This window comes from Notothenia coriiceps, unplaced genomic scaffold (genome assembly GCF_000735185.1).
Source record: "Notothenia coriiceps isolate Sejong01 unplaced genomic scaffold, NC01 NC01_scaffold00012411, whole genome shotgun sequence".
Classification (NCBI taxonomy): Eukaryota; Metazoa; Chordata; class Actinopteri; order Perciformes; family Nototheniidae; genus Notothenia; species Notothenia coriiceps.
Window position 1 is genome coordinate 136,256 of NW_011345112.1, and position 14,598 is coordinate 150,853.

General features: G+C 39.2%; 1 protein-coding gene across 1 annotated transcript; it reads left to right on the forward strand.

Annotated features, from left to right (window-relative positions):
• The first annotated feature begins 1,254 nt into the window (after positions 1-1,254).
• Positions 1,255-9,867, forward strand: prkg3 (protein kinase cGMP-dependent 3). Its single transcript, XM_010773326.1, has 21 exons — positions 1,255-1,348; positions 1,821-1,883; positions 2,049-2,175; positions 2,303-2,469; positions 2,715-2,828; positions 2,955-3,060; positions 3,569-3,632; positions 3,961-4,038; positions 4,157-4,245; positions 5,060-5,125; positions 5,258-5,305; positions 5,419-5,460; positions 5,583-5,694; positions 6,348-6,484; positions 6,574-6,663; positions 7,035-7,176; positions 7,416-7,579; positions 7,821-7,937; positions 8,204-8,266; positions 8,564-8,639; positions 9,112-9,867. The coding sequence occupies exons 1-21, from the start codon at positions 1,261-1,263 to the stop codon at positions 9,196-9,198; spliced, it is 2,040 nt and encodes a 679-aa protein (XP_010771628.1). The 5' UTR covers positions 1,255-1,260; the 3' UTR covers positions 9,199-9,867.
• The last annotated feature ends 4,731 nt before the right edge of the window (positions 9,868-14,598 follow it).

Consider the following 14,598-nt stretch of genomic DNA (forward strand, 5'->3'; position numbering starts at 1 on the left):
TGAACCATAAGGAGCAGGTTGGTAATGTCACCAGTGGTGTAAAGTAACTAAGCACTTTTAATCTAGTTCTATACTTATGTACAATTTTGACATTTCCATGTGATGTTACTTTGTACTTCTGGTCCAATACAATTCAGAGGTAAATCATGTCATTTGACTCCATTACATTTATTTTGTGCCTTTAGTTACTTTGCAATTTTTAATTAATGATGTGAAATATAATCAACACTTGAATAATACTTTAGTTACACCTGCAGTACCTTGCAGTATACAACGTCATTAAAACTAGCTGCTCCTTTACCAGCTTTGATAAACACATTAATGCATTAACAATAATAATAAAACATATAATATATATTATTCTGAAATTGGCTAATCTGCATAATGAGTAATGTTACTTTTGGTCCTGTAATTATATTCTGATTTTTGATATACTTTATTAATCCCTGTGGGGAAATTGTTTCTCTGCATTTGACCCATGGAGCAGTGGGCTGCCATTATGTATGGCGCCCGGGGACTAGTGTAGGGAACGGTGCCTTGCTCAGGGACACATCGGTAGCACTTGGTCTTGCCGGGACTTGAACTGGTGACCTTCCAGTTGCCAAGTCAAGTCCCTATCAACTTCGCCACCACCGCCCCAAATGCTGATGCTTATACTTTAGTACTTTTACTTGAGTTACATTTTGAATGCAGGACTTTTACTTGTAACAGATTATTCCTTCACTCTGGTACTTCTACTTTTACTCAAGTACAAGATCTGAGTACTTCGCCCACCTCGGAATATCACACACTAGCAGAGAGAATACATAAAACCTAAGCATATATAAATTCTAAGCATACAGCGTGTAATAAATGGGCTAATAAGGAGTTTCTTTGCCATATTGTGACTATTCTGTGCTGCCTAACTGGAACAGTCACATACCCGTAGCAGAAGCTGGCAGGGTGTGAAAGCACCCTGTTGACTGTCCATCATTAGCGTGCATTATTCAGCGGGGCTCTTGCTGTGTGCAGGAGGTGGAGAGGAGTTCAGTGCCGTGTGAAAAAAGGCATCAGTATAGTTACATACAGTGGAAATATGATATCTGGAGCTGCGTGTGTGAGTCTCCGCACATACGAGCATGTCTGCTACTGTAGTTTATATCTGTGCTCAGATGCATTATTTAAATGTACCAGCCCACCATTGATTGTGCCGCATTTAATCTTCACTCTATTGAATCCTCTCATATATCTCTATTTCTTTGGGTTTTTCCCCCTGTAGTCATGGAGAAGCAACTAGAGGAGCTGAAACAGCAGCTAGAGAAACAATGTATGATCAACCAGGAGCTGCAGAGGCAAAACAAAGACCTGGGTGAGTAAATCATAAATATATCACATTGAAAAGTAACTTTACATCAGACCACATCAACACTGGCAAATTCAGCTTTGATATAGTAATGTAAACCATAGTGCATCGTAATGAGCATAAAGTCACCACTAGTAAGCAGGATGAAGGTGTGTTTGACAGGGCACAGTTACCCTTTATGCATGTTTTTAAGAAATTGAAACAATACCAACTTTAAAGACACTTTACACGCCATACACATCTCCACTCATATAATGTTCTATATTTCTATTGTTTTGGTATAAATTTGGCACCAGAGAAGACTGTCAAATGTATTTTTCAACGCAAAAATGACCAGTTTATGAAATATCTTGGTCTACGATTTTTTGAAATTGTTACGCTAAAAATGGTATGTTAAGATAATGAACATAAATCCACAATGGCATTCTGTTTCTTGGGATTCTTTGTGCATTCATTGTTTCTGTTTTTTTCATTATAGAGCAACGACTACAGGAAAAAGAAAAACTTTTGCAAGAGCTCGACAGTCAATATCATGATCTGGGTAAGACGCCGACATGGGCACCAAGGACACACACTCAAACACGCACGCACGCACGCACGCACTCACGCACGCACACACACACACAGTTGACCTTTGATTCAACATTCAGCTGCAGTGATTTACAGTATACCCCTCCCTTTACTTTTACTCTGTTTGTCCATATAGACTTTCCCTCTCAGAGCGGTCATGACATCGATCCGGAGGTCAGGAAGAGCCGTGCGGCTGTCATCGCCTCCGAACCAATCCCAGAGACCCTTGAGATCAAACACATGAGGGTCAAGAAAAACGCCAGGTTGGTAATGAGTCTTTTGGAGCGCAGAATATCCTGTTAGATTACACATCTGATTAGCTCTTCTGCACACCTCCAACATCTTAACAATTTCCTTATCTAAAGATTTTCTCTCACTTCCCAATATCAGCGAGACCAATCTCATTGTCAAAGCCATCCAGAAAAATGACTTCCTGAGCCGCCTCGACGATGAGCAAACAGCCATGATGGTGGATCTTTTGGCTGTGTCCAGCTTCAAACCAGGGGAGGATGTCATTAAAGAGGGAACTGAAGGAGACAGCATGTACATAGTCGCAGGTGGGGACTACACAGTGTTTCAAATTGTGTTGCTATGACGTTGGTATTTTGTTTTTGTCTTTGCTTTTGTTTGATTTGTACAGCCCTTTGAGGCATTTCTTGTGATTTGGAGCTATAATACATTTGATTTGATTCAAGGTTTTGGAATGATAACCCTATATTACAAATGAACTAAATGTAATATGAAATGTTATAAATACAATGCAATTCTCTATAATGCCACTATCTTTTCTTTCCGCCTCTAGCTGGTGAGCTTGTTGTCACCCAGGCAGGCCGTAACCTCCGCAGCCTCACCACTGGTGATGTGTTTGGGGAGCTGGCCATCTTGTATAATTGCAAACGAACAGCAACAGTCAAAGGTCAGCCCCTGTAATGATGCCTCTTGAGAGTACATGATAATGGCAATGGGAGTTTTTATATTTATTTGATACCATAATGGCCCCTTCCTCATAGAGTCATCTTTTCATCACTTTCACTTGTTGCAGCAAAGACAGCAGTGCGTCTGTGGAGCATGGAGCGACAAACCTACAGGACGATCATCACCAACAAGTCCAAGAAGAAACGAGAGCAGCTCATGGGCTTCCTGAAGACGTGAGTTTATAAACGCTGGAACAAGTACACCTTTAAAGAACCAGTGTGTACGATTCGGGGGGAACTATATTGGCAGAAATTGAATTTAATATGCATTACATGTTTGCGTTAATGCATTATCACTTCAAACTAAGAATTGTGGTGTTTGTATAAGGTAAGAATGGGCACTTCATACCTACATAGGGAGTAGGTTGTCATCCACAGTCAGCCATGTTGCACTGCCATGTTTCTACAGTAAGAACCAACAAAAGAAACACATTCTAGATAAAGCCATCTTTATCTTAGCTGCCACCCCCAAAGGTTCTCCATACACTTGGAATGGGGTGGGTGTGAGGAGGAGTATTTAGTTGGTTGCAATATGCAGCATCACCACTAGATGCCACTACATCCTGTTCAATTTGGGGATTTCCTGTAATCCCACGCTGCCATAACAGTGCTTTTTCATGGCTTGATTTACCATTTACAACTATTTTTTAACTCTGCTGCTGTTTCCTGTTTTCTGTTACAGGTCTCATACTCTGAAAGACCTGAATGATGTCCAGTTGTCCAAAATCATTGACTCTATGGAGGAGGTGTGTACTAACAAGTCCCATTGGGAACTTTGTTTTCACATAAGTAACCATCACTTGTAATACTCAGAGTAGAAATCGTGCTTTGGTGAGTTAATTAATATATATATTTCTTGAATCATCTGTTTTTACAGATAAAGTCAAAAATGTATGGTGATTTGGAGGATGCTATTTTAAATTCTGAGATGAAGCATTTTCAAGGCACTTTGTGTAATACTTGTGGTTTTGTTGTCCTGTAAATCACATATTTTATTGTTTGTGTGATAAGAAATATGTGTTAGTAAACGGAATTAATCCTTATTGTCTGAATGTGTTTTCTTCTGTTCTTCAGGTGAAGTACCAGGACAAAGATGTTATAGTTCGAGAAGGAGCAGAAGCCAACACCTTCTACATCATCCTCAAAGGAGAGGTATGTGTTGTCATGTTGTGTGCATGTACATTCATATATAAATGTTTCAGCCGGTTTGTATTTGGTAGCCATCCGTCTGATTATCTCCCCCTCCCCCCCTTGTGTGTTTCCCCTTCAGGTCCTGGTGACTAAGAACGTGAACGGGCATCAGAAGCAGATTCGCCGGATGGGAAAAGGGGAGCACTTCGGGGAACAGGCCCTGATACGGTAACCATGGCAACACAACCCATGCCTCAGGGCATTCGTTGAAGCCTTACGCAACACCCACTGCTCGGTGTGTGCTCCTTGTTTTAGCTGCTGGCATTTCTGACAGTGTTGTTGTACAACCTGGCGTCTGTCTTGTGAACGTGAGAATCAGTGAGTAAAATCTCAGCAAAGTTCTCTGCACACACATTATGGGTGTGAGAGCTGCTGTGTTAGTTAATTGGGAGGTTGTTCAGATGCAGATTTGTGCAGCATAAAGAACATTAAAGTGATAAATATGCACCATCTCTTTGATTCTTTTGAAATTGCCATGTGCGTTCCACAGGCAATAAGACTATTAAACACTTGAACTCTTTAAAGAACATCCATAAACATTCATCTGTTTGCATCTTGCAAATTATTTGTCTAACTAATATTCCATTTACTTGTATAAAGACTCTTCTTGCACTATTTCTATTTTATTTGTATTTACTTGCACATCTCAAAACATTCTCTTGCACTATTTTATCTGTTTTATTTGTTCTATGTCCTATATATGTTCATGTTGCACTGTTTCATTGCCATATCTACACTCTAGCTAATGTGCACATGACAATAAAGCCTTGAATCTTGAATAATGAACACATTATCTGCCATAGTCTATTCATTTATGATGACAGTCCTGCAGCACACACATCCTTAAACATATAAGTCATGTCATCAATTTCAGGTGCAAATTCAAAGTTATATCAAAATTCACACTGAGGCATTGACAAACACAGTAATGAAAATGCATTTTTTTCGTACGTTCACATGAGAAATGTTTCTCCTCTTGCAGGGAAGTCTTGAGAACAGCCACCTGCAGTGCGGACGGCCCTGTTACCTGCTTCTCCATCGACAAGGAGTGAGTCTATATTGTGCAGTCATTCTCTCTGAGAGAAAGATGAATGAAAGAGTTCCTTGGAGTGTGTTTGCTTTCTGTAGTTGACTTTTCTGTCTGATGCTGTCTGTCTATGTAACAATGCTGTTTCTTCAGGGTATTTGAAGAGACGATTCCCATCGAACACCTGGAGCTGTTTGACGAGTATGTACAAGATTTTCGTTTGACTCCTTTTCCCATCATCATTCAGAATAATGTGATATGTAAATGGGTAAATACCAACATATTAATTTGTATTGTTTTCTTTTTAATCCAAGCTCCAAAGTCCTGCAGGAGGCACAAGCTCCAGAGAAGACGAGGTGAGTAGAAGTGAAGGATGATGAGATTTGGTGGATGCAGTGGGATGAAGAGATATAACACAATCATTGAAATCAAATAAGTTCTTTGAGTTGAAATCATATTCTTTGTCTATCCTGGTCAGTCCCAGCTCCACGTTGAGGTTTAAGGACTTGGTCCCTGTGCAGTACCAGGAGGGACGCTATCAAGGAGATCCTGTCACGCTTGGAGTCGGAGGGTTCGGCCGTGTTGAGCTGGTTAGTGTATTTTTGTTTGTTTGTCATTATAAAGCACTATTTCAACTTTTTTCTTGAATGTACAATACATTACTCGTCTAATACAAATCCGTGTTGGGATTATTGTCATTTCAGTGAGAAGAAAGTATTTTTATATAGTTCCTTTCTGGGTTAATACACTACAGTAACTAGAACTAGAAAATTAAGAGAAAAGTATCAAGATGGGAAAAGGGCTGAATCACATACTTCTCATGTTATCAGCTTGATTAAATGGCGTTATTAACGATAATCTGCCATAAAGATGTTGGTCAGAAGCAACTTTCAGAAAAACACTTTTTACATAAAAGTTCCATATAAGAAGAATAACATTTGAGAAACAATTAAGGATGAGCAAAACACCCTCTCCTGCTTCAAAAAGATACAATATTCCCTCCCAAAAAGAAGAAAAAACGATATTATTGGCCCTCTCTTCCCTTATCATGTTTAAAGTCAGAGTATGCAGGACATTTAAGGAAGCGATATAATCTATTCCTTCAAACTGCCAACCAAACACCAGTCTATCACACAAACCCATAATTGTGTTACTATTGGAATGTCTATTGTATAAAGATATATACCCTGGAGAGTTAGCATTACATGTTCAGAGGTGATCATTGTTTTGTTGTCATTATTAGGTGACCACATTGAATCATGGGAAATATTATGCCATGAAGCGAGTCAGCAAGAAGCACATTGTGGCCAAGAGACAGGAGGAGCACATGTTGTTTGAGAAGAAGATCCTTAAAGCCACGCAGTGTGACTTCATCGTCGGGTAACGGCAGTCACAGACACACATTTGGTTTGATTTACAGAGAATTTCAACGTGTTCTTTAATCTCGCTTTCCTATTCTCTCTCTGCAGGCTTCATGCATCTTTCAAAGACTCGCGATACATCTACATGGTCATGGAGTTCTGTGTTGGAGGAGAAATCTGGACCAAACTCAAAGAAGTGTGAGAAAACACACAACTAATTTCCTTAGATAGATGTTGAATAATTCCTCAGTGTTATTTGAGCATCTCTGCAACATCTGTGAGGAAATGGCATTCATTGCTATTTTTACATCTTGAGATCAACACTGAAGTTTCTCCAGTAGCTGCCAGTATCTGAATTACAGAAATATAGCTGATGCCGTTTCCCATAGCAACCAATAGTTCCAACAATGAAATGAAACTTCAGTTATTTAGAGCTGTTGATACCCAAATACATACGAATATCAGCGCTAGAAAGTCATGGAATATAATACATTTATTTGAAAGCAAACGAGCAGAGGAGGACGTTTTTGGAGAACTCGTTGAACCTTTTGTGTTTCTGTGATTTTTAGAGGGCGTTTTGATGAACCCATTGCCGTGTTCTGCACCTCCTGTGTGGTGGAGGCCTACGCCTACCTGCATAAGAAGAACATCATGTACAGAGACCTGAAACCTGAGAACCTGATGCTGGACGTTAAGGGCTACGTCAAACTGGTGAGTACTCATCTGTGTATTTGTCCATTTCTGTACCCTTTAAGGCACTGGTTGCTTTAACGCTGTTATTCCTATATTAATGTCTCTCTTGCTTTTCAAATGTATATTTGATCATGGAAAGCATATAAGATGTCATGTGCCATTTCTACAAACATCCCTTTGTTTTCTCGTGTAGGATGACGCACCTAGCCGCTAGTAGGAAAATGATAATGTGTGTGTGTGTGTGTGTCTCTCTTCAGGTTGACTTTGGTTTTGCTAAGGAGTTGGTACGCGGTGAGAAAACCTACTCATTTGTGGGCACTCCTGAGTACATGGCCCCAGAGATCATCAAGAACCAGGGACATGACTTTGCAGTTGACTTTTGGTCCCTTGGCGTCCTGATCTATGAGCTATTGGTGGGAAGGTAATACTAATACACGTGCAATTATTTGAACTGATGAGGATGATGATTCATTTTTAAGCAAAGAAATGTCACCAGAGAGTCACACAGATATTAACCAGTAGATGGCAGCAGGGAAATATGGCATACATTTTCACAATTCAGTGTCTGCAGGTTCTCTTCAGCACTTGTAACAGCAGCTGACTTTCTGGTGGGTTTTTATGACAGATCGTTCAAACATTAAACTCTCTTTTCAACTTTTCAGCCCTCCCTTTTCAAGTTCAGAGCCTCAGAAGATTTACGCTAAGATTTTGGACGGGGTGCCCAAGTATCCACCTTACATGAGTGAGGCAGCCAAGTCCATCATCAGCAAAATGTGCAGGTGAGAATGTTGATTAAATGATTTCACATACTGATGTCGCTCTGGTATTTTGTAGAAAATCAACCAAATGAATAATGTTGATATATGGATTATTTCATATGTTAATGTTGTAATATTAGCATTTATACAATAACACCCAGTGAAGAGCATGAATATTAGATTATACTGTATCTGCAAAATAATATATATTTTGTAGTGGTTATTTATGATTAAAACTAGTTTGTAAAGTGGTCTGTCTGAATGATGTCTCATGTTTTTGTTTGCAGACCTCGGCCGGGTCAGAGGTTAGGAAACACCAAGAATGGAATCAAAGATGTCCGGAATCACAGGTAACCATGGCAACATGCTATTGGGTAAAAAGATACAGGAAATTATTTCATTAAAAGAATAGTTTTTTGTCTTATCTTGTTGTTTTTAAAGTTCCTCAACTGCTGACTAACATTTGCAATTTCAGTTATTTCTCACTCTCCAAGGATTGCCAAACCTGAACAGAAAAATTATAAAAAATTCTCAAACAAACTGCAAACATCTGCAAAACTTGATAGCTGTGTTTTGCCGTATTGTCATTAGAGCCATATTTTTTGATGGTGTGTCCGACCTGTTTATCCCCCTCATCTTTCCCTCAGGTGGTTTGGCAGTATGAACTGGCACAAACTGCGTGTCGGTCAGCTCGACGCCCCCACAGTCCGGCTCATACGCAAGGCAAGACTAACCACTATCTGAGATTTTTTGTTGCTTTTATGTGAACATACTACCTTTGTTTGACTTAAGAAAAAACAGAACCAAAGAACAAAGCAGGTTCAATTCTAAAAATAAGAAGTATTATTAAGACTTTTAAAGCCTTAAAATGTGGTTCAACAAGATTTTGCAAAACCAAGCAAACACATATGGATATTATTTAAAACTTCCAATCCCTGCTAATGCCCTTACCAGAAACAATACTCTTAAAAGAATGATGTCATGTCAAACAATCCAAAATGATCAGACTTTGGCAGAAAAGTGTGTTCCAGTAGGACTAAATTATTCATTGTAAGAAGCCGAACAGGTGTTCAGGGCTTTAGACTTTAACATTCTAGTAAGAAACAGGCTGGGAGCAACAGACTGTTTTAAAATAACGCAAGGTTTGACGGTACTGCATATTAAATAAATCAACTATTCATTGTTCCTCTTTCAGGGACCCTGCTATATCAACTTCGATCGTTTCCCTCTTGATCAGACGAAGGCTGAAGAGGAATTTTCTGGATGGGACCGTGAATTCTGAGTTTCCTCTGTCACCCAAATGTGGAGCCAAATCAGAATAACCTCAGTTTAAGGGGAACCACGTTTGGAATTGAAATACAGACTTCATTTCATAATCATTTGATTTTCAGTTGAAGTGGAACTCCAGAGAATCACCTTTCCCAAAATAGTTGTTTTAAAGCTTCTCTGTTGCCGTAGAGAGACAACCGTCTAGGTGGCAAAGTGCCAAAAATAAGAGGTGTCAGGACAAGATGTTAGGACATTGTGTTTCTACATTCAGTGCAGGGAGATTTGATGCCCTTTGAGGAAGTGTTACCAACATCATCGTATAACACACATCACTGATGAGAATAACACACCCATCCATGTGCTGACTAACTGAGAAAAAAGGCTTGAGTCATATTGTACTGAAGGCCAGCTCTTACCAAGCCTGACAATGAAATCCATACTTTAATATTTTGGATATGTTAGTTTTAGAGATAAAACATGCTTAAATTGCAAAGCTGGTAAATGCTTATATTGTTGTTTTTTAATGTGAACTGTCACTTTCTTAAGGAGCATTTCCTTACTTTTGAATAATCTCTTGCCTTTTTATGTGCAGATTATTTCTCAAGCACCTTGATTGTATTTTAAAAAGATAATTGAACATCCTAATGAAACTTTCTACTTGACTCAAGTTTAGTAAATAAAAGTGCCCTTATCTGCTTGAGCTGCCTTTGTTTTTTCTCTACTTTCCACCATTGTGCTGTAATGAAATCCCAAGTGTAAAACGGTACACATTTGTTTTTGCTGTTGTAGCCGACTCCCACATGGCATACAGTAAGCAATTAAGGAGTGAACATAAGGGAAAACATAATGCTGATAAAGATGTTATCAGAGAGAGTAATTATCTGGGCACACTGCTATGTTTATATTCTCATTTGTTGCAGCTGATTGTTAGGCCCCGGAGAGGTACAGCTGTCTGTCATGGCAGCAGATTTGAAGACAGGAGGAAGAGGTCTACTTTTCCCTTCCTGCCAATGCCTGTGAATTAAACTACTGACACTATTTTCCCACATCAGAAAAAAACCTCACATAGAAACAATAATATTTTCCAAAGGGGAAGAATACACTGAATACACTACCAGATGTTTCCCTCCTGCAGAAAAAAAGAAAGCACCTTGATGTGGCGAATGTTTTGATCCATTGACAGCGATGACAGCAGAGGCTCAGGGGATGAACTGTATAGTACAAAGTGATTTCTGTACAGAAGCAAACCCTGGTTTCCTGCTGTGCTGTATGTAGGATTAAAAATGTGTTAGCAACAGGGGCGGTTCTAGGGGGGGGGGCACAGGGGGGTCCCCGCAACACTGACCTGGGAGCCCCCTGTGGCCCCCCTCCAAAAGAAAAGTGTATAATATTCAGATTTATTGGCTATAGTGCTGGCGCGATAGGCGGAACTAATGTAACTCAGCATTTTAGTCGGACCCCTTACAGCGGTACACCGCCACGGGCTGTCTGAGGCATCCAGGAAAAAAACAACACGTGTCATCTCCCACCAGAGGCTGTTCTCTTTACTTGAGAGACTAAACATCCCAGGAACCGCAGGATATTGTTGCTGTAATGGGACATTCTAGAAGAGAAAACTTCAGCTTGGGATGCAGAGACCCTGATAAAACAATTAAAACAACCCAGCCTGGCCCCCACCAGTAAAATTGGTCTAGAATCGCCACTGGTTAGCAGACAACCTTGTTATACCTGCAATGTGACATGAGGGAAAAAGGAAATAGGATTAAAGGATGAACCCTGTGTCATTCCATAGATTTCCCGCTGTTAACAAATCCCATTAAACACCCATGTGTTATTCCTTCTCTCATATGTCTCCCCTGCACTGTTTATTACATTGTAGGAAAGACTTATTCGGGCTCAAGCAGGTGTGGGTGAAAACAAATTCAGCTAAATATAATGTAGAAACATTTCATTCATATGTGGGCACACAAGTATAAGACATGCTACAGAGACAATGCTAGAGACAATCCATTGTTGTTTTTTGATTGGATTTTGGGCAATAAGAAAAACATTTGTTATCTACCTTGCTGAATACAAACAATACATATGTTTGTATTATGCATTTTTTCAGGTAAACAGATATCACAAATCATCTCTCCATAAATAGGACAACATAAACACAAGTATTTAGGGGTCCCAGAACACATTTTTATGTATTAATCTATAAATCCCATTGGTGTTTAATGTTAATACATCCAGGTAAGTCAACCCTTTAACTGCCAGCACCACCATTTGGTAGAGCACATTTCGTGTCTTGATATCTTGTTGAAAAAGTTGAACTCCATCTGATTCAGCCAGCTCTACCCTTTGGTTGACATGTTATGCGCAAAACAACCTCTAGATGTCACTGTGGTTCAAATAGAATGCCCTTCAGCTAGCTTAAACTGAGAAAGTTGGCAATGCTAAAAATCCCTGCTGAAGAAATCACTCTTTTTGGTCAACTTTTGGAAGGTAAACATATCCTTTTTGACATATTTTAGTGTCAGGGCACTGACTGAACATAATTAGATAACTTGATGCACAAAAAAGGTTTTAACAAGGGTGTACTTATTTTTTTGACAAAATGCTCAACCAATCGGTCGAATGGGCCTTTTATGGTAAGCTAGCAATATGACTTTTTCAGAGTTTCAGAGATGTTTTCCAATAAAATATGGTAAATAAATGGCTAGATTCATGGTAATATTACTAAATCTAGTACTGCCTTATGAGTCTCAGAGTGAAAGAGTGATAATAATTTATATAGCACCTTTCATGAATGGCATTCAGCCCAAAATTGCACACAGATGAGCAAGTTAGGCCAACACAGGATATGGACATGTGTTGTTAGGCCAGTGGTTTCCTGTTAGGCCAATTCAGCATATACAGTAAGATGAGCAAGTATTTTTTTTATCATGAAAAACACTTTACATTACTTTTTTCCATTTTTTTTTTTTCAATTATAATTTATTATCTTTTATGAATATATCTGGTTGTATATATTGCTCATTTTCCATAAAAGAAACAAATGTATTTGAGTTTGTGTTTTATTTGAGTTTGATGCATACAAATACTGTACTGTATATGATGATTACTTTTACCATAGCAGGCCAGCTCGACCATTTGGTAGAGGCTCATAAAAACAAAACTGTGTGGTCAGTCAAAAAAAAAAATGTGTTTGTGCTTATTTGTGGCCCATTTGATAAGAAAATGCGAACAAATAATTTTTCCATAGCTTTTTTCTTGGTCCGGCAGTTAAAGGGTTAAATAATGCTGAAATCAGGGAAATAATTTGTTTCAGTACTTTTGCCTCTAGTTATAGGAAAAAATATATAATTNAACAGTGTGTGAAAACCTTGTGAAGACTTACAGAAAACGTTTGACCTCTGTCATTGCCAACAAAGGGTATATAACAAAGTATTGAGATTAACTTTTGTCATTAACCAAATACTTATTTTCCACCATAATTTGCAAATACATTATTTAAAAATCAGACAATGTGATTTTTCCTCATTTTTTGTGATTTTTCTCATTCTGTCTCTCATAGTTGAGGTATACCAAGGATGAAAATGACAGGCCTCTCTCATCTTTTTAAGTGGGAGAACTTGCACAATTGGTGGCTGACAAAATACTTTTTTGCCCCACTGTATACATGCATGCTAATGAATACACACTGATTTGTTAGCACTGCTGCTTGAGATAAGCTAACCATACACCAGATCTAACTTTCTTTTTGTCATGCATGAGATCTGTATATAAAAGCCCTGATAAGTGTGCCCCTTTATTTCCATATAGTGGAACAATGGAAACTATTTTCTGTCTATATTGACAGGCCAAACATTACAATCATGAGGTTACGGGACTAATATCCTGAACACACAAACATTGCTTTCAGTAAAGCTTCACTGTGCTCATCACGTGACCACCCCCCCCCTCCCCCGCTGCCTCACCCTGAACATTGGACAGTTCTGAGATTAGACATGATGTTAAAGCAAATCATAAAGTCACTGAGCAATAGCTCCTGGCTACTGTTCCACTTTTTGAGTTGTTTTATATGCAAGTTTGGACACAGTTTATAGTGACAAGGAGCTGGTTCAGGAACATTCGGCACTCACCTAGATTGGATTGGATATTTTACATGACAACAATGATTCACTATCAACAACAATGTGCAAATCTAGTCCAGTAAACAACACAATGCAGCGGCAGGGCCACAAGTTAATAGTCCTGTGTTGATGGTCCTAAAGTGTTTACACGGAACACAATGGCAACAAAATAAACATCTGTAGCTACATACTTGTAAATCAAATTTCTTCAAGGGAGTTTCATTAACCTGACAAACACACACACACACACACACACACACACACACACACACACACACACACACACACACACACACACACACAGCCGTGGGCAAACATCATAAGCTTTCTAGGAACTTGCCGCTATAAAGGAAGGATGATAACCTTTGCTCAACATTAACTAAAAGAAAAACACTCACTCTTAGTTTAACTCATTCAGTCCAGGGAGACTTAAAGCTGCTTGTTGCTGGTCCTCTGAATTGGCTGTGTAATTATTTAAGTATAAAAGCAGTGATTTGCCTTCTTAAATATTCTTAGAGACAATGGGAAGTTAGAAGAGACACCAAAAACTAAAAGGCTATATTTCTGTCTGCTCGTCATCTGCACAGGAACATTACGCTGGACCCATTATATCTACAGCTCACTGTACACTTCCTTCTGTCTCATTATTAATTCATGGCAAAGTGTAACTACAGCAGGATTCTCGTAAGATGCTCAGTAATAGAAACCTGGAAAGAGCATGTGTCTAGTCTGGTGGTGTGTTTAAGGCTGGATATAAGTGCTCTCTGGGACATACAGATCATCACCTTTCCACTTAATGAAATTGTGATGCAAACAACTTTAGTGCATCTATGAGAGAAGCCATGAAATAAAGGTGTATTTCACTGTTGTACTGTACAAGCCTTTTCAACTTAATAAGACACTTGACAAATTCAACTCTTAAAGTCACAGTGACATTTAGAAGGAGTCCCACTCACCTGCAGGCAGTTTGTGGATCAGGAGAGTAGATGAAAGTCTGTCCAGCCTATAAAGGCCGCATGGACCATAGGAGCCAAGTAATCACAGTGAACTGCTGATAGGCTCCACTTTCAGCTATAATGAAGTATTCACACACCTGAGAAGATTCAAACATGCAGTCTGCAAAACCCTGTAGCAAAACTTCCACATTGCCATGTGTGCTCCTCACTATTGTTACTTATTCCCGTGTCTCTCTTTCTCACTCTCAGACTTTCTCTATCTGTCGATCTCAGCAGCTCTGGTGTTGAATCATTAACAGTAACCTGAGGCTCCTCCCACCGCAGCAGGTAGAGGTA

Coding starts and splice junctions, on each gene's coding strand:
- prkg3 (XM_010773326.1), top strand. CDS start 1,261: ATGGAGAAGCAACTAGAGGAGCTGAAACAGCAGCTAGAGAAACAATGT. Junction 1,349..1,820: donor GAGGCAAAACAAAGACCTGG/GTGAGTAAATCA, acceptor TTTTCATTATAG/AGCAACGACTACAGGAAAAA. Junction 7,177..7,415: donor TTAAGGGCTACGTCAAACTG/GTGAGTACTCAT, acceptor GTCTCTCTTCAG/GTTGACTTTGGTTTTGCTAA.